This window comes from Branchiostoma floridae, chromosome 15 (assembly GCF_000003815.2).
Source record: "Branchiostoma floridae strain S238N-H82 chromosome 15, Bfl_VNyyK, whole genome shotgun sequence".
NCBI lineage: Eukaryota > Metazoa > Chordata > Leptocardii > Amphioxiformes > Branchiostomatidae > Branchiostoma > Branchiostoma floridae.
The window spans coordinates 10752612-10774721 of NC_049993.1; the positions used below are offsets into that span (position 1 = coordinate 10752612).

General features: G+C 42.5%; 1 protein-coding gene across 3 annotated transcripts in view; it reads right to left on the reverse strand.

Moving 5' to 3' along the window:
• LOC118431255 (receptor-type tyrosine-protein phosphatase delta-like) overlaps positions 1-22110 on the reverse strand; it is a 42700-nt gene that overhangs the window by 18651 nt on the left and 1939 nt on the right. Inside the window, exons 5-34 of one of the 3 annotated variants that reach the window (XM_035842362.1) lie at positions 21840-21977; positions 20988-21275; positions 20195-20497; positions 19621-19920; positions 19239-19510; positions 18914-18983; positions 18671-18771; positions 18354-18561; positions 18107-18212; positions 17832-17978; positions 17494-17710; positions 17226-17268; positions 16961-17054; positions 15098-15255; positions 14822-14946; positions 14603-14693; positions 14050-14126; positions 13773-13809; positions 13464-13561; positions 11891-12010; positions 11512-11666; positions 11123-11258; positions 10804-10953; positions 10521-10614; positions 10135-10211; positions 9860-9994; positions 9558-9683; positions 9271-9419; positions 8911-9046; positions 7972-8715 (exon numbers count right to left, since the gene is read on the reverse strand). In XM_035842362.1, the coding sequence (XP_035698255.1) occupies positions 8641-8715; positions 8911-9046; positions 9271-9419; positions 9558-9683; positions 9860-9994; positions 10135-10211; positions 10521-10614; positions 10804-10953; positions 11123-11258; positions 11512-11666; positions 11891-12010; positions 13464-13561; positions 13773-13809; positions 14050-14126; positions 14603-14693; positions 14822-14946; positions 15098-15255; positions 16961-17054; positions 17226-17268; positions 17494-17710; positions 17832-17978; positions 18107-18212; positions 18354-18561; positions 18671-18771; positions 18914-18983; positions 19239-19510; positions 19621-19920; positions 20195-20497; positions 20988-21275; positions 21840-21977 (4226 nt within the window). In that variant the 3' untranslated portion in view covers positions 7972-8640. Of the gene's footprint in view, positions 1-7971; positions 8716-8910; positions 9047-9270; positions 9423-9557; positions 9684-9859; positions 9995-10134; positions 10212-10520; positions 10615-10803; positions 10954-11122; positions 11259-11511; positions 11667-11890; positions 12011-13463; positions 13562-13772; positions 13810-14049; positions 14127-14602; positions 14694-14821; positions 14947-15097; positions 15256-16960; positions 17055-17225; positions 17269-17493; positions 17711-17831; positions 17979-18106; positions 18213-18353; positions 18562-18670; positions 18772-18913; positions 18984-19238; positions 19511-19620; positions 19921-20194; positions 20498-20987; positions 21276-21839; positions 21978-22110 lie in introns of those variants that run through there. The other 2 variants (XM_035842361.1, XM_035842360.1) reach the window with 2 other exon arrangements.

The following is a 22110-nucleotide window of genomic DNA, read 5'->3' on the forward strand; positions in this document are numbered from 1 at the left end:
GAGTAACGTATAGTGTTGCTCCGGAGCAAAAACACTGCTCCGGAGTAAAAAATACTGCTCCGGAGTAAATGAGTAAGTATATTTGTTGTAATAAGTTAGTATATTCGTCATGTACGTACGAACATATCTATATGTACATGCAGTGAAACATGCTTTTGGAGTAACTATACGTGTTGCTCTGGAGTAAAACACTGCTCCGGAGTAAAAATACTGCTCCGGAGTATGCTCCGGAGTAAATGAGTAAGTATATTTGTTGTAATAAGTTAGTATATTTGCCATGTACGTACGAACATATACCATCTATATGTAAATGCAGTGAATCATTGCTTTGGAGTAGCTATACGTGTTGCTCCGGAGTAAAATAAACTGCTCCGGAGTAAAAAATAAACTGCTCCGGAGTAAAAATAAACTGCTCCGGAGTAAAATAAACTGCTCCGGAGTAAAATAAAACTGCTCCGAAGTATGCTCCGGAGTAAATGAGTAAGTATATTTGTTGTAATAAGTTAGTATATTTGCCATGTACGTACGAACATATACCATCTATATGTAAATGCAGTGAATCATTGCTTTGGAGTAGCTATACGTGTTGCTCCGGAGTAAAATAAACTGCCCCGGAGTAAAAATAAACTGCTCCGGAGTAAAAGAAAACTGCTCCGGAGTAAAATAAACTGCTCCGGAGTAAATAAACTGCTCCGGAGTATGCTCCGGAGTAAATGAGTAAGTATATTTGTTATAGGTAAGCATATTTGTCATGTACGTACGGACATATGCCATCTATATGTACATGCAGGAAATCATTGCTTTGTAGTAAGTAGCCTTATACGTGTCTGTTATGTAGGCATATATCAACACAACACAAAAGACACTTGTGTACGGTGATCCTGTTTCTCAACACTTTACTATCACTTGACGGCGATCAAATTGTATTAAGGAATTCGCTTCGTCTGTTTGATGACACGTTGAAGAACATCGCCTGGCTGGTGAGGTAGTGCGATGGACCAGTCTCGATAGAGTGTCCACTCCTCCTCGTCACCGCTGTGGTAGCCGCTGTCGTAGCCGGTACATTCACTTTCATCAGATGAAACCGTCCCGGAGGACACATCTGTCCCTGTATCACTCTCGGAACCACTTTGGTCGCTGTCGGTTTCTTCTGTGGAGTCTCCCTGCTCGGAGCCCATCACAGATTCGGCGTCTGAGACGCTTTCTTCATCTTGTGACGCAGTCGAATCCCCATCTTCGTAACCAACCGTGTCCGTGTCGTTTTCAGATGACACGTCGGAGTCGTCGAAAACATCGCGCTCCCGGTAAGAGCCCGTCTCGGCATCAACGACGACTTCTCCCGAGGCAACATCTGACTCGTCTCGGTGTTTTCTTTCCAGATGGCGCTCGAGGTTGAACGCACGATCAAATTCCCGATCACAAATTTTGCAGACGTGAGGCATACTTTTTTGTTCGGTGGACAGAAGGAAAATGATTCGATATTGATGTGCACACATATATTTGTCGCGCATTTAGGTTTTTAGGGATCGTACGTTTTACATCCTGTATACACCCTGTATGCATCTACGTTTCAGACATGACAACTATACTTCAATACCGAGAATGCAATTAAGGCATACGTAGGCCGTATACAGGATATAGTATACAGGATATAGTATACAGGATATAGTATACAGGATATAGTTTATTTTACTCCGGAGCAGTTTATTTTTACTCCAGAGCAGTTTATTTTTACTCCGGAGCAGTTTATTTTACTCCGGAGCAACACGTATAGCTACTCCAAAGCAATGATTCACTGCATTTACATATAGATGGTATATGTTCGTACGTACATGGCAAATATACTAACTTATTACAACAAATATACTTACTCATTTACTCCGGAGCATACTCCGGAGCAGTATTTTTACTCCGGAGCAGTGTTTTACTCCGGAGCAACACGTATAGTTACTCCAAAGCAATGTTTCACTGCATGTACATATAGATATGTTCGTACGTACATGACAAATATACTAACTTATTACACCAAATATACTTACTCATTTACTCCGGAGCAGTATTTTTTACTCCGGAGCAGTGTTTTTGCTCCGGAGCAACACTATACGTTACTCCAAAGCAATGTTTTACTGCATGTACATATAGATATGTTCGTACGTGCGTGACAGATATACATACTTACAACAAATATAGTTACTCACTTACTCCGGAGCATACTCCGGAGCAGTGTTTTTACTCCGGAGCAACACGTATAGCTACTCCAAAGCAATAATCTTATGCAATTATGTAAATCAACATTACATCTAGCGTTGGCCAACCAGCGTACCGTTCGTGGGCGTGTTTTAACGTGTTCGGGCGTGTTCAGTCGCAAAATTTACGTCACGATATCGATGATGCAAACGTGTGCAGTGAGAAGCCAACAAAGACACTGTACAAACGATGGGTACTTGTCGTGTTGCCGACGATCAAGCCACCCGTCCCATCCACGACGGCGTAACAACCAGTTTCCGGCAAATAGTCGCAAATCAACGTTGCTAACTCGGTGGAGATGGCGTCGGTATTTTTGTCATACCGTTCGTGGAAGTTAACAAACACGTCCACGGCGAAAGACATTGCGATAACGAGTCGACCCCAGTTTAATCGTTCCTCTCGCAGTACTTTTTCGAGCACCGTTTTCAGCCCATCCCTCACGTCGGGTACGTTGGCCATGAAATTGTCGATAATCTGTCCATATTCCCCTTCCGCCGAGATCGCATCCACCCATTGTACTACTTTTACGTACGCCGCCGAACTGGGGTGTCTGTATTCAGGAAAGAAGCCTGGGGCTTTGTGATATAGTAACTGGCGAAAGGCGTCTGTTGTTTGCGCTTTCAGTGCATCCATTAAAGACTGATCTCAGCAGATTTAACCGGTTGATTGACTTAGAGACTTGGAACCAGGCCAAATAAGGGCATGTCGTTCACGATTGGGGAGGTTCATCTGGGGGCGGGGGGGATGTATCAAAAGGTTGGCCTAACTCCTGCTCAGATATAAGAAAATACCTATTCCCCTAGATTTTGCCGCCAGACGATGACCTCTGACCTGCACCGCCTGAATAAATCATATCTGACCTTTGACATGCTCCGCCTGAATAAATCATATTTGACCTCTGACCTGCCTATGCCTGAATAAATGCTATGTGACCCCTGACCTGCACCACCTTGCGCCTGAATAATGATAGTGATCCTGTCCCTACTATACTACTTCGCCGCCTGAATAAATCATATTTGACCTCTGACCTGCACCACCTTGCACCGCCTGAATAAATGATACCAGCGTGTCTACTATACTACTCAGGAAACCTGTGAATACATACCTTGAAATTTCTGTATGTAATTTGACTTCTAATCACAAAGCAGATCTTGTTATGTTACATTATTACTACTGTTTTAGTCCTTTCAAACTTGGCCTCTTGAAGTCTGGGCTTGTTTTGTTATCGCTACGACAGTCTGTTTCCGTGCTATTTCCGAATACCCTGCAGTTGCTACAAGGAAGTAGGTGCAAAGGATCCCGCACTTGTGTTGTTTCAAAGCCTGTCTCTTTCTCGGAAGAACTTTTTCCAAAATATAGCACTATTCTATATAGGTCATCTAAAAGCCATTTGAGTCTGCCACACTAAAACACAAATTTGAGGACAAACGCTAAATAATGACACCGGTCAATTTTGATACGGGACGGATCGGGAAATACGTGTGTGTAAGAATGTCGTTGCACATTCATGTCATGTCATGTCATCATCTTAGCTTTGATTGTCTTCAATGTATGAGATTTGCCAGAACGTTCTGTGTCCAACGTTCTCCATCCAATGTATGCAACTTTGTCCAACAAGAGGGCCTCACAATCTGACTTTCGAGAATTAACTATACCACGTCCATTGATAAGGAAGTAAGTGGTTCGATCATGCAAAGTGATTTGGGATATTTGTCACAAAAAATATCCCATAACTTTGGAGTTAGGGTCTTGTGACTAGAATCGAAATATTCTGTTCGAACATTTTCGTAGCCTAGATGCCAGACTGCTTCCATGGCCTACACGGGCCAACTGAGCTAAATCCTGCACGATAGATATTATTAAGATCTGACTTGGAGTCTGGAACCTTTCCTATACTCGAATCCCTAGCTCCGATTAGGTTCTTAGCACCTATATCCTCGCTCGGCTCAGCTGAAAGAACAACAAGTACATTGTACATTCTCTGGCTTGGAGCGCAAACCCGGAGATGAGAGCTACACATTGACCAATCAAAAAATACACTACATGTATAGAAAATGACCGTTCCAGTTTGAGTGAATGAAACCTTAGAGTTCGGTCTTTCTCAGCTTGTAACCTGTACAAAACGGGTGTGTTGCGCCTAAAAGCGGTTTACCTGTTGTGCGAAACGAAAAAAAAGACCTCAGTATGTTGAAAGGGACCATCCTTCAGCTGTTATTCATACCGACCTAGACCTGAAATTGTCAGCACAGTATTACACATACCTGAGACCGCTGAAGACAGGCAGAGTAGTAGACCGAGAAGTGACAGCGCGAGTAATGCATGCCCTTCACCTTTCGCATGGAACACTTCCATCGCGCAGAATACGATCCACTCCACTGCACTCCTACTGAAACTTTCCTCGGTCCTGCCTATAGTGGAAGTTCTCCCAGAGGACTGTTTTTTCTATCTATCATTTCCTTGTGTGACGTTTCGGGAAGCGATCTTAATCGACTTGAGTGAAGTCATGATCACACGTTTTCGTTGTGATGTGTGGTGAACCACGAAGACTACCTACATGCAATAGGCGCCACAAAACTATCATACAAGCACACGTTCAATGTAAAGAGGAAAGATTAACGTTTTCTGGCTACCGTTTTTTTAATGATCATTTCAATCGCAAACCAAATATGGCAGGTGGTAAGAACGTAGTTTTGATATAAGTAACCGCTTTCATGAATTCAAGATTCTGTAGCCTGTCTGGAGTTGTTAAACCGTAAAACTTCTCGCCTTTTTGCTGTTAATGTATTTCCTGCATGCAATAATCTTTACCTTGAATCTTTACCTTGAACCACAACCAGTCGATACATTTACTGGGTAATAAGGCTGTCCTAGTTGTGGCGGTCAGTATGTGAAGTGGTACTTGAATAGGTCTGGATGCAGTCCCCATTCCTGCCCCAGTATAATGGAAATATAATGGAAACGATACTGATCTTAGCGTTGAGACTTAGTTCTGGGAATGTTAAATCTTATGGAGTCTCCGGTCCTTTGCAGAAATTCACCCTATTTTATGTTCTATTGTATAGGTTTTCACATGAGTTTTTTCTGCATCGTCATGGAAAATCACAGGAAGCGACTTTTAAACACAGCCATGGTCATGCGCACTTCAACTCGGCGATGCGTGAAATGACCCAGACTAAAAACCTATGAAAGTCAACTCTGAGTAGGGTGCCAACTCTGCGAGCGGGATATTGGGCTTATTCAGATCACGTGACGTCATCACCCCTTGCTCACGTGTGCCGCCATCTTGGGGTCCATGTGCTACAGTACAGCGATGTACAGGCGAAGGTCACTAAACAGTGTCCGAAGACAGTGAAGTGTCACGAAGGTGCACGATGTTTGACTATGCAAAGATCCTACAACCACAAGTCTTATTTTCACCACATAAATCGGGTGGAAATTACCCATTTTGGATCGGTGAGGGAAAGTTTGACCCACTCCGGATCCCCGAGCACGGCAACAGTTGCTGTCCGGCTGACACGATTGGAATCGCGTTTGTTAATGGGGGAGCTAGACGAAGGCAACACTCATCTCGAGTGCCATCTCGAAATGCGATCGCTGTCAGAGGCACTTTCCACCCGACGGGTACCTGACTGGGTTCCTCTGAAGTACCATCGGTCTGACTAATAGAGTTGCAATAATGTTGCGTAGGTTTATTCTGTATACGTATTGCGTGCCAATTTAATCAACTTGTTTATGGTTAAATTTGTACTTGCATTTTGTGTCGTCAATCATGGTTTTCGTTCACTGTTGAGGTGATTGTTGAGGAATACGACGAGCTAAATTATACGTTATCGAATGGTGTGGTGATATGATATGATATGATATGAAATAACGTGAAATAACAATCTTTATATTGCCATGAGTAAACGTAACAATATCTGTACGTAACGACATTCTCTCTGACAGGTGGTCGCATTTAAACTAAGAAACAACGTTCATACCTGGGGAAGGGGGGTCGCGGACTAGAGACAGGGGCACAGGACGCTAGTCAGTATCCTATTTGTCCTGTTCGCCATTGATCCTCCGGTATGAAGTGATGCGGAAAACTGCCGTCTGAAGCCTAAAGTTGTCTGTGAGCTAATGCGCCCGCCGTATAGCGGGCGCCCAGCACCGCCCGAAGCGAGAACATGTTGAAGGGTTGGGTGGGCGGGTTCGCTTTAGGCCCCAGACGAGGACGGAGGATCTGGCAGCATGCACGTTGTGCTCAGGTGTGCACCTCTATATATACCTGGTAACCGGAAGTGACGTCATCCCTATCGGACCAATGGGCGAACAGAATAAATAGTATCCTATTTGTCCTGTTCGCCATTGATCCTCCGGTATGAAGTGATGCGGAAAACTGCAGTCTTTGCCCCAGCCCTCTTTGGCTGTTATGCTCCTACCTATTTCCGGCATTCAATTGCTTTCACTTCGTCGCCTCCCTACTATGATACTTTCCAAAGGTATCTAGTCGCTCCTTTCCTCTTCCTGAACACTGTTAAAATCACTCCCTATCTTCATCCCGTCTTCCCGTCCTTATCATCACTCTCTCACCTTTCCTCTCCCCTTACCCATCCAATCCCTTTCTTATATCTCTCGACTTGTCCCCCACACTTCATCATGTTCTTCTCTGAACTTCATCAAAACAACGTTTACCCACTCTAATCGGCCGCAGCGCGCGCTTCGAAAACTGAGGAAAAATCAACGCCGAGAATACCGAGCTAAAAACATACACAAAGTCACGAAACCACACAAGAATCACTCAGGTTCACGCAGAACAGAACGCCAGTGTGAATTAAAAACGTCCTAAACTCGACCCGGCCTAGGAAAAGGAATTGAAGCTGTAAAACGAAAAAAAATTGGTGTAAGGCGGCCATCCTCCCCCGAGCCGCTAAGAGCTCATACATATGAATACCCGATAGAAATGCAAATGTTAGAACAAACAGCCGGCCCTCAGAAATTCCAGGCATCCAGCACAGCAAGAACAAGGACGGTACATGTAGCTCTGCACTCCTGAAAACACACACGGTAATTGAAACACGAGAGAACACAGAATAACTCGTCAAACCTTCCGGGGGACCAACGTCCCCCGTACACCGACCCGGCGATACCGCTAAACCCTCGAGGTCCCTTCGGCGTCCCAGACCGACCGTCTCTGGGCGCTGGAACTAACGCAAACCTCCTGTCGGCATCTTCAGGTTGGACATGTTTGCTTCGGCGGTGCCGGTGGAGTGTGGACCCAGACGTGGTCGGGGAATCTGGCAGCATGCACGTTGTGCTCATGTGTGCACCTCTATATGTACTTGGTAACCGGAAGTGACGTCATCCCTATCGGACCAATGGGCGAACAGAATAAATAGGATTCCTATCTTATATATGGACAGTATATATGTAAGAGAACAGCTGTCAAAAGTCACCTACCTGGGTTACAGCCCATAGAAAACTCGCATTGACAGGGTAGTTCGACCTCTGAAGCGTCCATTTGGTGCATAATTTGCATTTCTTTCCGACAAAAAGTGACGGTAACAGCATCAAAACATTTGTGACCTTTGACCTTTTTTTTACAACAAATGACCACATCCAAACGAAACCCTTATATACAGAACGTGCCTGACACTCCTAAAACGGCTATTAAAAGTCTGTTATTCAACAAGATAAAATGGATGACCTCAATGTATCATAGACACCATATATAAGTGATACTATTTTGACAGCATTACCCAAAGAAATACACAGTCTGTAACAATCATGTTTTTGAGTACGTATTTTCATACGAAGTCTCACTGGAAACGTACGTCTCATACAATTTGGCATAAAAGTCGCCAATCGATGATGGGAATTCTATACACATAATACCAAATACGCAAGCATTTTAGTCTCGATTCGAATCGGCAAACGAAACCAACGGTATCAACTTAAGTAAAATTGTCTGGTTAAATAAATAGTAGACCTGACTTGTAAAATATCTGTGTTGTATATGTCATCAATATCTGATGTTGTATATTACCAAATAGCGAAAATATGGGAATGTCCTACAAATTCATGCATTTATAAAAGAGTATTTGAACATTTCTTTTCATATGTCAATATCTGTCGTCATTTTTAGTAGTACTAGTGTCTCGAGCTTACGTCGTTCAACAAATCTGCTTTAGGAACGACATTGCCTAGTTGTCTCTTAACGAACATTACAAAGCTATGTCCACTGTGGACGACAAATTTCTAGAAAGCCTTTTTTGACCTACCAGTATCTATAAATTCTGATTCTAAAATACATGTAAATGATATGATATAGATTCTATGTAAATTGGTAACCTATACAGATTCCTTGTGCTTCTTCGTTGATGTTGCAAAAAAAGTCATGTATATGTCTGTCTTCTAGCGGAAGTTGGCGTAGTTGTCAAAGCTGTCCAGATACTCCACAACAGCCTGGTAACAGAACTGGTACTGGTCCTGTGGATTCATATAACACGGAATTAAAGCATATAACTTGATAAAAACCGAATCAATACAAGTGAATTTTTAGTAACAAGAGTACCCTTTTATTTGAAATTATAGACCAATTCATCGGTCGTAAAAAAGTAAGATCCACTATTCAATCATCATGAAATAGGAAGAGGAGCAACATCAGGTCTATATAGCTCTTACCAGTGTCTGCACCATGTGAGGCCGCTGCTGCCGGAGCGCCTTTACGACTTGGAACACGTCACAGATTCCTTCTGCTTTCACCCGCTCCAGCACCGTGCTGATGGCGCAGAACGTCCCCGTGCGGCCGGCTCCTGAGCTGCAGGAAACATGCCAAGTTGAAAACATTCAGGATTGTTTTTGCGTAAAAAGATTAAGTACCTTCAAATCGAGTTTGCATCGACTTTTATCATTTATTATCTTCGAATGTTTTGCTCGGTTTGGTAGTATTTTTGCGTAATGACTGCATGTGAAGTTTGCACTACTGTTGACGAGTGTAAAAATCACAAATGTGCCTCTCTCTTCGCTGCAGTTCATTCTTACCTGCAGTGCACTGTGATTGGTCCGTTCCCAGACTGCTGCTGCTGCTTCTGAACCTGACCAATCAGCTCGATCATCCCGGCGGCGTTGTCAGGGATACCGACTTCCGGCCAGCCGTGGAAGTGGAACTGCTGCACCGTGCGGGCTTTGTCCTGCTATGACAAACAACAGGCTTTCAACGATAATTTAGTGATTTGTCGACCATGCCTTTGTATCCACTGTTTCATATTGGAATCTTAGATTGCAAAGCTTATTGAGTTTCATTTTCTAACTAGCGCCTTGTAGCATACCTTTGCATGTGTTACAGTAAATGTACGCAGATCGTAGTCACCGAACGAATCTACGCCCTGTGCTGAGACCACCACTTCCCCGAAAGTTTTCTGCCCTGTCTCTGGCCAGTAGAGGGTACATTTGTTCTGTAGACATCAGGATATTGCATTAATGGAAAATTGTTATCAGAATAGCCCTCATATGAGGCAATGATATGAGCATCATCGTGAATATTTTCGCAAATTGATAACAGTACATAATGTTAAATCTGGTGATAAAATGCTAACAGGTATGAGCATATCTTCAGAGCTGTAAGACATACTCGTCCTTTCTCCTTGAGCTCGGTGATCATGACGATAGAGCAGGAGTTCCACTCCCACACCATCCTCCAGAAGTCCTCCACAGTCCGGTCCAGCGGGCCCTGCGTGGCGATGTACACGTCCTTCTCACGGTAGCCCTGCGACAAAACAAGTGTTCTTTAGCTTCAAGCAGATATATATGGAATTAAACCTTTCAGTATTATCTCTTTATTCAATAGGAGAAATGTATCTTCTATATTAACTGTTTTAAAAGAAAATGAAAATGAAAAAAACTTACATCGATGAACGACGCGTTGATGTAATCGGAATCTGTCACTCCCCGTTTGTGCTGGAGAAACACACGTCTAGTGTCATCTGAAACAAAAGTCAATTTTGAAAAGTTTTTGAAGAGATTTTTTCATATTTACAGAGAGACACATCTTATACTGCGTATAGCCAATTGTCATAACGTTTCTTCAGCATTTCAGAGTGTTCCATACGACCCAGAACGTTTGCGACGAATCCTATACCAAACCTTTTTGCTTTTGACAGTTTAAAGGAAAAGTTAATTCGGACATTATATTAAGTTGAATTGTTGTCCTCCAAATTACGCGTTGAAATGTTATAGGTTTTGTTATTGCACATATTCTTATACTATGAAAATCCAAATTAAATTGCACTCACATGGCAGAATCTGCAGCACTCTATTCTTGTTCATGTTATTGGGAAGGTTCCCACATCGCATGTTCGAACGGTCCACTGGTAGCCGGGTTAGTTTCTACAGACATACATCAGGCATGCAGGTAGTCAAAACCACAAATATAACAAACAAAATGTTCAGAAATAAGAGAACAATAATCACGAAATTTCTGATTGTCATATTCTTCATTCATGAGAAACGATACGGATGAAATTGTGTCGCATGTTAGAAAATGAAGTACAGGATCTAAAGGTGTTGATAGCAAACCTCGAACTCTATCTCGAAGCCAGTCTTATCCACACCCGGCTTCTCGGTCCTGAGTTTGTGCATGTAGTGCTGGATGTTGGCCACTTCCACCTCCGTGTCTCCGTACAGGTGCTGTTCCAGCAGAGCGCGGTAGATGAACACGTACTGGGCCTGGAGATGTTTAAGATATCAATAAACATGAATAAGAAATACGCTACAATATGCATGACACTCTCTAATACGGTGTTGAAAATGACATCAAATGTGTTGAGAAAATGCATTTTGATATTAAGTATTTATGCATTTAACTATGTAAGTACTTCATTGATGGTGTTTGTACCTCTGTCTGAACCATATTGCTCCTGTTCTGCCGCATCCTGGAGACGAACCCGAACACGTCCACTTTCTCTTCAGCCTGCATCATCTCCAACATGGTGTCCACAGTGATGAAGGTGCCCGTGCGGCCAACACCGGCACTGCAGAACACAGACATTATCTTTTTTTGTATCTGGTGGACCGACTTCAGACTTACTTCATAACAAAAGCAGACAAGCGTAAATACATCAAGAGAAAAATGATTACACAATGTTTTTAGGATTGTGATACTTCATTCCAACACTGTTTCCAAAAGAGACCCTTCTCTCTTCAATCCAACTAACCACCGAACAACTATCATTATAGATTAACAATTTTTTCTTCTAAAACCTTAATGTACAATGTGTTCTCTACCTGCAGTGAACAACGATGGGTGTGTCCTTGGTGGTTGTCTTGGTAACCACTGTCCTGTGAAACTTGAGCAATCCCATGGGGCTCCGGGGCAGCCCGTAGTCCGGCCAGCCGAGGAAGTGGAACTGGGTAACCTGGCGCCGCCCAGGGACACCTTCCTGCATTGTTGATAATATTCAGATGAAATTTTAGTTGCTATCAAAGAAGAATATTATGCACTACGTGATTCTAATGATAATGGTAGTTAGGGGATGTGTTGTTGTTGTTGTTGTTTTTTGCATCTGGCTCGTAAGCTTGAAAATCTTTGGTTTGACCTTACAACGTAGAATTTAGAGTGAGAATCTGTAAATGTGCTCCTTAGTCGATGTGTAGCTGCATTTACCTTTGTAACCAGAAAGATCCTTGTCACTTGGTCCACGGTAGGGATTGTGTCAGCTAAGGTGACGTCAATATTTCCATAGGTCTGCTTCCCGCTGTCCGGCCAGTACTGTGTGCACTTTTGCTGCAAGGGTCAAAACACGAGCTTCAAAACCTAAATGGAACCTGAGAATGGTGGCATATTGACACGATCTAAAGCAACGTTACAGTTTCTTTTAAACACCACCATTTGATTGTGATTAGACCTTGATAGATCTAAATAGACATTATTTTGTCTGTACATTACCAACTTGAAGCACACAAATAAACAATTCGCGTAAATTAATAGAGCGGTTGGAGATTGTGTACAGAGGAAGTTTGTAGCCTCCTTCACCGGCCTCTCTGGGAAGCTTGGCAATTTTTTTTGGAGGGGGGGGGGGGCGGTAGGTCGATTCCCGATTTTTAACCGGGAATATGCCGGGAAAGGAATATATGCCGGGAAAGGAATATACACCGGAAAGCTTGTACGGGCTAGGCGAAATTGGCTTCCCAGTAGGCCTGCTTCTCTTCGGTATCTACAAAGCCCTATTAAAAACACTTATCACTATTTGGTATGGATGTGCGAACTTCCCGTCATAAACGCGTCCAGCACTGGCAGCCCGGCACACACCCCGTTGCGCGATGACCCGTAACTTTGTAACGGTCGTCGGGTCACGCATTTCAAAACACGGCTCATTTGAAAACGAGTACTTACCGTAGAAAAACTCCGCTGAAACTTCCCATCATGTACGAAAGAGCTTCCCCGAGTTGAGGGAAGGACTATCCCTGGCCATTGCTGTGGTCTGCGAAGGCAATGATTGTTTTGTTGGCCTTGCTACAGGCCAAGGCAAGTCGCTCTGCTATCAGATTTTGCCGTCGATTGCCAGAGAACTCACCATGGTCATCGTCATCTTGCCACTTCATGCCCTTGTTGCTGATCAGGCAAGGCTTGTTTGCACTACGTGTGGGAAATCGTTTTTTGTATTTTTCGAGATCGAGCGACCGTCTTTTTACGGCTCTCGCCCCCCTCCCCATTCAGATTGCCGGTCGGATCATCGATGGTGTGTGAAAGTATGTTTTAAACCCACTGGAAAAAATGTTTTACACTGATCTGAAATGTACGTTTTGCACGTGTATCAATTATTCAAACTGTTGTATCAATTATTGTAACTCTGGAAGTGACAAAGGCAGGCAGCGTGTGCACGGTTTCCGGTAACGTTACGTAGGTTTGTGGCACGCTTCGGGGTGGCCGTGCACTATTAACGTTGATGTGTGAATTACTTCTCGCGGCAGTGTGAATAACTTCTCGCGAATACATTAATTGGCCGTCTGAAAGACATTCTTAATCATTATTGCGTTTGTAGATACCGAAGAGTAGCAGGCCTACTGGGAAGCCAATTTCGCCTAGCCCGTACAAGCTTTCCGGTGTATATTCCTTTCCCGGCATATATTCCTTTCCCGGCATATTCCCGGTTAAAAATCGCGAATCGACCTACCGCCCCCCCCCCCCTCCAAAAAAAATTGCCAAGCTTCCCAGAGAGGCCGGTGAAGGAGGCTACCTTATTATTCTCTTTCAGATTGGTCACCATAACGATGACCTTTGACCCAGTTTCCCACATCATTCTCCAGAAATCATCCACGGTGTTGGGCAATGGACCTGCAGTTTAAAGAACAGACATAACGGTTATACTTTATTCGTATCGTGATAACCACAAAAGGTTGAAGAAGATTAGCAGGCGTGTTGGAAAACGTCTTGGCCCTCTAAGAGAAATGAAGAACATCATCGCATGAGCATCACATGTGAAGATATTTCTAACATGCCATAGATTCGATAAGATCTCAAGACACAAATAGCAGTCGAATCTTACCTTGGGTAGCGATGAACTTTCTTGGAACACTGTAGCCCTGTTAATATTTGCAACATTGTTACATTATCAATTATGTAGGTACAAAAAATTCTGTTGGCGACAAACATCGACCTGTGCAGGTATAAAATTTTGCAATCCATTGACTAATAATGACATTATTCTGTCAGCAAATCGACAAAATCAACACGTAAATCGCATGTGACCAATATTTCATATATTCAGGTGAGCTATTCTTATACAATGGATCGAACAATTACATAGAGAGCACTCAACCTACGTCTATGTAGGAAGCGTGTATGTAGTCAGACCCAGGATTGTCCGCAATGGGAGTAAGCTGTACACGTGCATTGTCGTCTGGAAAGATAAAATCATTGTTTTAGCTACAGCTTTGCTGTCATTTTCTGCTTCCAAAGGTTCTCTTAAATAGAATTTCCAACTTCTTGTTTCAATTACCCCCGTATAAGATACTCCGCAGTTTGTTAAATAAAACCCGAAGCTACGGACCCGTAAGTTCAGCACCAAGGACAGGGAGGAAGGTGGAGTGAGGTGTGCTTGGATAGGGTGTCAAGGGCTTCTTACAGCCTCGATCATTTGCCTTCCTCTGTATTTCTACAGCAGACCGGGATATCTATCACCAACAATGATATGATATGTCGAAACAGGAACTTTTGTAATTATAGCTTGTCTTGCCGTCTTCCGGAGTGAAGAAATAACATATACTGATACATGACACATGTAACTGTGTATGATGCGAAATGCCCTACAGCAACTTTATGATATTCATGCTGAATTAAATGTTGGTTTAAAACATATCTGACCGAAAACCTTACATGCAATAATGTTCTTGAACCGATTCTTTCCCGTGTTGAAGTCGCTGTAGTAAGCTTCGGCGTGTTCTCGCCCTAGTTTGGCAGGAAGCGCCTGTGGATGGATTAAGTGACACCGACATGTTAGAAGTGCCACCAAAGTGACAATAAAATACCGAAATCCGATGTGTTGCAATGCGTTGAGAAACGATTCGGCACAACGTAAAGAATTCCGTTTCTTACCGAAAATTCCTCCGAGAAGAATTGGTTGCCATTGGCGGCTCTCAAGTCAAACTCCGCCTCCAGATTTCGTATGGATATCGGTTCATCGAAGTTGGGTATCTGCATCGCTATCGATGGTTTCTTGGCTACAAAAAATATAAACATAATTTAGTGTACCACGCTGATTTAAAAGCCAATACGCGCATACTGATTCAATACATCACCATTATTTATCGTCACCTTGCCTTTCAATGAGGCCTCAGAAACTTGAGAAACGTTTGATATTTATTGACATACCCAGTTTTGGCTTTGGTCCTGGTTTTGGCTTTGGTTTGACGGAAACCTCTTCCTCGGGGTCCACAGAAGGCCCGACCACACCCTGCGGCTCATCTGCAGGCGCTACCGGCGTCAGGGGGAGGTTTACTGGGACCTTCTTCTTCCTGGCCTCTTGTCTTCTGTGCGACATATAGAGATGGGACAATAACTTAAAAACCAAGGTACACTAGCGTCTATGTATTATGTCTAAGGTTTTTTTTTTTTTTTAATTTTTTTTTTAATTTTTTTTATTGCATTTCACAGAAAAGCACAGATTTACAGAAATCAAAAGAAATTACAAAAGTTGAAAGAAAGTACAAAACACAGACCACGGATCCAAAATAATATATCATAAAGGTGGAAATAAACGAACGAAGGCTACAGTGAAAAAACATTTACAACAACTGGTATTCAATCATCTGAACATAGTTAAGGATAACAACGAAGATGGATACTACATGACAGGTAATATGGACAAGTGGAGAAGAAAGTAGAACAATGCCAATGGAAGATAGCAATGGACCAATTAATTAGCAAGGTTAAATGGGAAAGACTCCCATTTACTAAAATGGATATCTAATTTGTTCCTTCTCTCTGCTATCATATATTCTGTCTTGTAATATCTCTTTACATACGAAATGTAATGATTTACAACTAGTTTTTTGTCTCTCTGTATGAAAATATAATGTTTGGCCACTAGAATTAACAAATTCTCGATTGCATTACAATTTTCAGATATGTCACCTAAAATAACTGTCTGAAAGTCCAGATGTAAGGTTTTATTTACTATTGTTTTAAACCATATTTCTAAATCTGTCCAAAAAGTAACAACTCTAGGGCAGTCCCAGAATAAGTGTCTAATGGTCTCTACTTCCTCACAATGTGCACAGTTCGGGCTATTTAGAATTTTCCAGATGTGTAACATTTTCTTTGTGGCTAACAATCTGTGCAATATTTTATATTGAAAAATTCTTAGTTTCGGGCATATAGTCACAGCATAAACTAATCTAAAAACCCATTTCCACGGGAAAATTGTATTAAATTCATCTTCCCAGCGTCTTTGTATGTTCAGTGGGTTTCTATTTTCTGATTGCAAAAAGGATGTATAGATAATTTTGTTTATTTTAGTTGCCTTCAGCCATACGTAATTTGCTGTATGAGGTAAGATAGGGCCTATTACTGGTGTGTTGTCTAAAAGCTTTTTTTTTCCAGCTTCGCGGTATTGCAGATAATATCTGATTGTACTCTAGCTTATCAAATGCTGTACCGAATTTAGCAAGAAGGCCATTGTAAGATAAAAAGCGTCCATTTGTATCCAAAAGGTCATTAATGTAATAAATTCCATGTTTAAGAGGTTTTTCCCATATAATAGGCGTATTTTCGATTACGATACTTGAGTTGCACCATAAGAGTTGTGCTTGTATCTCTTTCAAAGTTTCAGGAGGTTTAAATTGGAAAGAAAGCCATGCTTTCAAAACATCTTTGAAAAAGGGATTAGGAGAGACAAGTAACCTAATAAAAACATTATTCATTTGATCAGTGGATATCTTTGTTGCGATATCCTTCCCCAAGGACAGTTGTAAGGTTAGCTTAACTCTCACATGAAATGAAATCTCCTCCTCTATCTTCCACATAAATATCTGAAAACATCTAATATGTAAGTTTTAAAGGAATTGTCCGCGGCAAACTTGCAAAAACGGTGATAAAAAAATATAAAATGGAAGTAACATACACTTGATCCATATCTTACAAAGAAATATACAAAACTATCTATCATCATTAGGTGAATCATATTCTTTACGTTGATTACCCAATGAAGCAGCTGCTCAGATAGTGACGTGTTACCTGTAAAGTAAGATGCCCAGTACAACCACGAGAACCAGCAGGACGCCAACGGCAGCTCCCACAGCTATGGGAATCACCGCTGTGCTGACCACATCTGTTTGCAGAATAACATTTTCCTTTGTAATTCACGCAAGCATACCAAACCTCACTGCTGTGACATTCGAAAGACTTGAAATAGATTTCACGAATAAGCAAAAACTGTTTATATATTTTTTAACATCACCTATAGGTTCAACAGTTCAAAATATATCACAATAAAACTTACCTTGCGTAGTTACAGGTTGTATAAATAGGCTTGTAGAGAACGTCTGCAATTAAGAAAACGTTGGTGGTAAAACGAGCTTAGCTGTATACAGATACTTTAATGGGGTTAGCTTTACAGCTATTCAATAATACGGAGGTCGATGCAGATCTTTCTCAAATTGTGAATTCGAAATTCTCAGCTAATGAATGAAATATCATCACAGCTGAGTGATCATACTAAATGCTGTGCGAAATTTATGGTAAAATGTGTTGTAAACCTATTACCATACCCTTTCGATGTCTCTCCTCCGCCTGCCACCGGATTTGGAAGTGTCCACATACACCCTCACCACTGCTGTGTACTTCGTTGCCGGCTCCAGCTCCTTGTTTCCTGGATCATTTGCGAAGCCGGCTGTTGAGACTTCACTCCGCCGGCAGCACTCATGTTCACACACCTCTCCCGTCCCGATGTCCACTCCTTGGGAGACTGTCTGTTTGTACTCCTCTCTAAACAAAGAAAGAATACATTTCAATCAACTATTCATAGTCTTTTTTCTGGCATCAGAGTGAAAATGATAATGAGCTTAAAGCTTACAATTGTAATTGTAGTATTGAAACAAAAGCCTACCCCGAAAGGCCAAGAGCTACGTAAGGCTCTGTCTGTCCTTGTTGTGGTGCTTCATCTGTCAGGATAACGTCTGGTGCTCCAACTCGTCTCTCTAGGCTGTCAAGGGTCTCGTCTTTCCCCATCTTGACGACAATCACTTGACAGCAGCTGGTGAATATGAATAGGCATACTTACATGACTAAAATCTAGTATTTCAACACAAACATTTTTATGTCCCTTAAAGCATTATCGTTATACAAATATAACAACAACACTAACATTCATAAGAAACTCACCTTATAGGCCCATTTCTCTCGCTCACGTCCGGGAGCTCCATGTGAAATGAGTTGGCAGTAGGAATCATGGGAGGGCCAGTGGGAAGCGGTATGATTGAAGGCGGTTCTATAGTAACATCAAGAGGAAGACTTGAGGAAGACTTGATTGCATGGCTAACAACGTCTGCAAAAGCGATTTATGGATAGTGTTGACTAAGATATGTGTACTGTTCTTTTATATTTTTGCATGCTGCAAATTCGTACTCACCGACTCTTGTAACCTCACATGTCACTTCCTCGCTCTTTCCACCCTCCCCGCACGTGACCGCCCGTACCGTGAAGTGTATGACTGAGTTGGCGGATAGGTTTTGCTTTAGCTCCGACCAATGATGAACAGATGCGTGCAACGTTTTCCGTGTTACCTCTGCGTTTGAGTCGTCTGGATACTGGTGACGGGGTATCACTGTTCGTGTGACCTAGGTACAAGAAAATGTTCATCCATTGACCATCAATCGCGTCTTTAATCAATATCAAGGGTAGAAAAAACAGTCCATACATTTGATTTTGAAACAACAATATACTCACGATATGTCCTTTCAGTTTCCCACGCGTATGTAAAGGTGGTGTCAACAAGAATCCACAGCTGTCATCGGTGACTAGGCTTTCTACAGTTGGAGCATCGGGACCTGGTGCACAAAGGTTGGTTTATGTCAAGAGCCCAGCAAAATGATATAATTTTATGGGAAAACTTGGAGCACATAGCCAATTAGTGGAGCTGACCTTATTTCATTTCTATATACTAGTACAACACAAAAGTCTCATACTTACATCCGTCACTTGTTTGTGCCACAAGTGGATGACTCTCGTTTCCTTGGTAAACGTTGTTGATAGCAGACACCTGATGCATTTAAGTATGAATATCGAGTTAGAAAGGACCATATATCGATAGAACATTGACACCTCATTCTTTGGCCATGTATTTTGTTAGTCGGAAGCAGATTAAAGTTTAACCCTGAATCTACACTCCGATCTTAGAAATTTCTCTCCAAGTTATTCATGCATAGCTACATGTACATCTACAGCATGCTGAAATCAGAACAGCGGTGACTCCAGTAGTTAGTATAACGTTACATGTACTCAAAGTCTCACTTACAGTGACAGAGTAGTTCCGTGCAGGCTGTATTTGTGCTGAGCTGACAATGACTGTCAGGTTCTCCTGCTGCAGTCCTGACGTCACGTTCTCCTGGTAGAACGGTTCCCCACCGGTCCTGTTGTACAGGCTGACTCGGTACGCCTGCAGATGGCCGTATATCTTGTCCGGTCGGCGAAATTGAATCCTCAGTGCTACTTGTCGAGCGACGTTGGACGCATCACAGTTACAGTCGTGTTGGTCTTCAAACTTGAGGATCGCAGGAGCTGTTGGATCTACACAGGTGAATCAGAACATAATGGCATCGTGTATGGATTAATGCGTAAGGTCACATTAATACCGTGATACAGTAAGCACACTCATTTGTATATAGTTGATAACTCACAATATTCCGGTGTCCTTGTGATGTTACAGCCGCTGAAGTCCCCTCCCCCAGCGCTTGTTGCCCCACGTACCCGGAATGTGTAGTTTGTGTACGGGACCAGGTCTCCAATAACGACCGTCGTGCTGTCGTCCGTAGTTGTAAGTTCTTGGGAAAACTCTAGTGAGTCACACGACGAAGATGCTTGATACTGTACTGTGTAGCCGCTGATGACTCCGTTGGTTCTCACAGGTGGTTGCCAGACCAGGTGCACGGTGTTGTGAGACGTCGGTGTGGCTTGTAAACCATGTGGTGGACCCGGTGCTGTTGGTACACAGCGCAGTTTATAACGATATGATATGTATTTGGTTACGTTGAAAGCACGAATAAGTGTAAAGCCTATAGACAGTTTTGCTTTGTTCCGTACATAAGTCACTTGGCCGCAGCTTACGCTGGTTATATCACGAAGAAAACATAGTTTATATCAACATATACAAAGCCGTTATTACTTTTATATCCCTTTGATATGCAATCATGTACCAAAACTACCATGTAATACAGATGTCATATAGGGAAGCAAAAATAATACTGAACTTACGTGCTTCATCCGTGTATCCATGTGCCCACCCAGTCTTGCTCCACCCCAGCGCATTTCGTACACTCACTATTGCAAGGTACCTAACGCCTGGCAACAGGTCGGAGAAAATCACAGAACCATTTGTACCGGAAATTCCTGTAAACGTCCATGGCAGGTGAGGTGACCATTGACCGTTGATGTCGCTCCTGTAACGGACACGGGAGTCGGTGATGTCGTGGTTGCCGGTTACCCCTACTGTCCACGTGACTTGTAGAGCCGTAGAGTTCACAGCGGTCACAGTCACTCTTACATCGTCTGGGGGTTCTGTGCAAGGTAAGAAAACATTTTCATGTCTTTATTTACGTATTCAACTTTAGCCTGGTATCATCCTCCTTGCTAACCACGCCCAGCGCGCTCATCTTGAATTCTTTCATCACGAGAGATAATTTCCAACCGCCAGTGATACTCGCAGGTCCAGACTCCATGGTTAGCAAGCGAAAGGATTGAGGCAGCGGTCACTACGTAGAATGGTACCCAGGCTTTTTTCAACACAGCCAGATAAACAGGAATGGTCGAGATGCCATAATGGTGATTCCATATATGTTTCCATCAGGTGTAAATGCCATTGGGAATGAAATCCTCGTGTCCAGATCAATGGCAAAGGTGTAAATTAAAAGGTTGGTAAGGTGCAACTTTTAAGTCCATAACAGGTGAATATACACCATATCGTAGGACTTCATAATCTGCCCGTTCTACGCAATACACAGTTAAGGATTAAGGTCAACATGGCATCTAAAGGTCGCTTCTGTCATACCTTGCACCTTGAGTGTAGCCCCCTGTGACGTGTGGTCCCCAGCAGCATTAGATGACGTACACTTGTACTCTCCGTTATCCTCACGGCTCACAGATGTAATGGTTAGTGTGCTGGTAACCACGCCTTCACCGTTCACCACACTGATCTGTCCTCCAACTGTGATGGCACTGCTGTCATTGTACCAGGTGATCACAGGTATTGGAACACCTGTACTGCTACATGTGAAGTTTGCTTGAAGCCCAATATCTACTGTTTGATCCATGGGATGATGTGTTATCATAGGAGGCACTGTGGAGGACAACAAAATATTTCTGCATCAATTTGATTTTTACTGTAGAGTGGAGAATCGTGAGAAAGAGTGGAGAGTTTAGTACAGTTCACTGTTGTGATGTGAGGAGGAATATAGATCAACGTCTTCAAAACGTAGCACAATTTTTCTGTCTTTCTTGGTTCCGTCATGCTTGAGGAAACTCTATCATCATATCAGTGTAGTCAAGGAGCATGTAGCTTTAGCTTCATCTATTCTAGGAGACACAGAGTGTCTCTCGGATCATCTAGGACATTAAAGTATATCCTAAAGTATATCTATGTCTGAGATATTCAAGAAGTGTGTATAATGTGTTGTCAATCTGATACAACACGTACATGACAGATAACACTACAGAGAACAGTCTAACAATATACTTAATACAGAATCTGTCAACCATAAAAAAATTTTATAATGAGTTTCATAACTCCTAAAGCACATTGATGTATTGCTTTATAAGGGTGTTCTAGTCCGTTATTCCAAACGTATGTTGTCTAGCAAATTTTGGAGTAGAGGCTGAACATCTAATAAACATGGGACCGTACTTATCTGACAGGAGTTCCCTATCCAGCCAGCCGCACACCCACCGGTACACGCTCCGGTTTCCCTGTTACAGGCTGACGGTCCGGATCGGCAGTGGCAGGTTTGAGTGCAGCTTGCGCCGTACATGCCTTCGGAACATGCTAGAAGAAATCAAAGTTACGATTTCAAAGCAAATAGATGTTGACAATGTAGTTTTCCATTGTATTGACTGATTGGTGAAAGAATTAAATCACGTATAACAGGATACATAATTTTCTAGGAAAAGGATCCGGA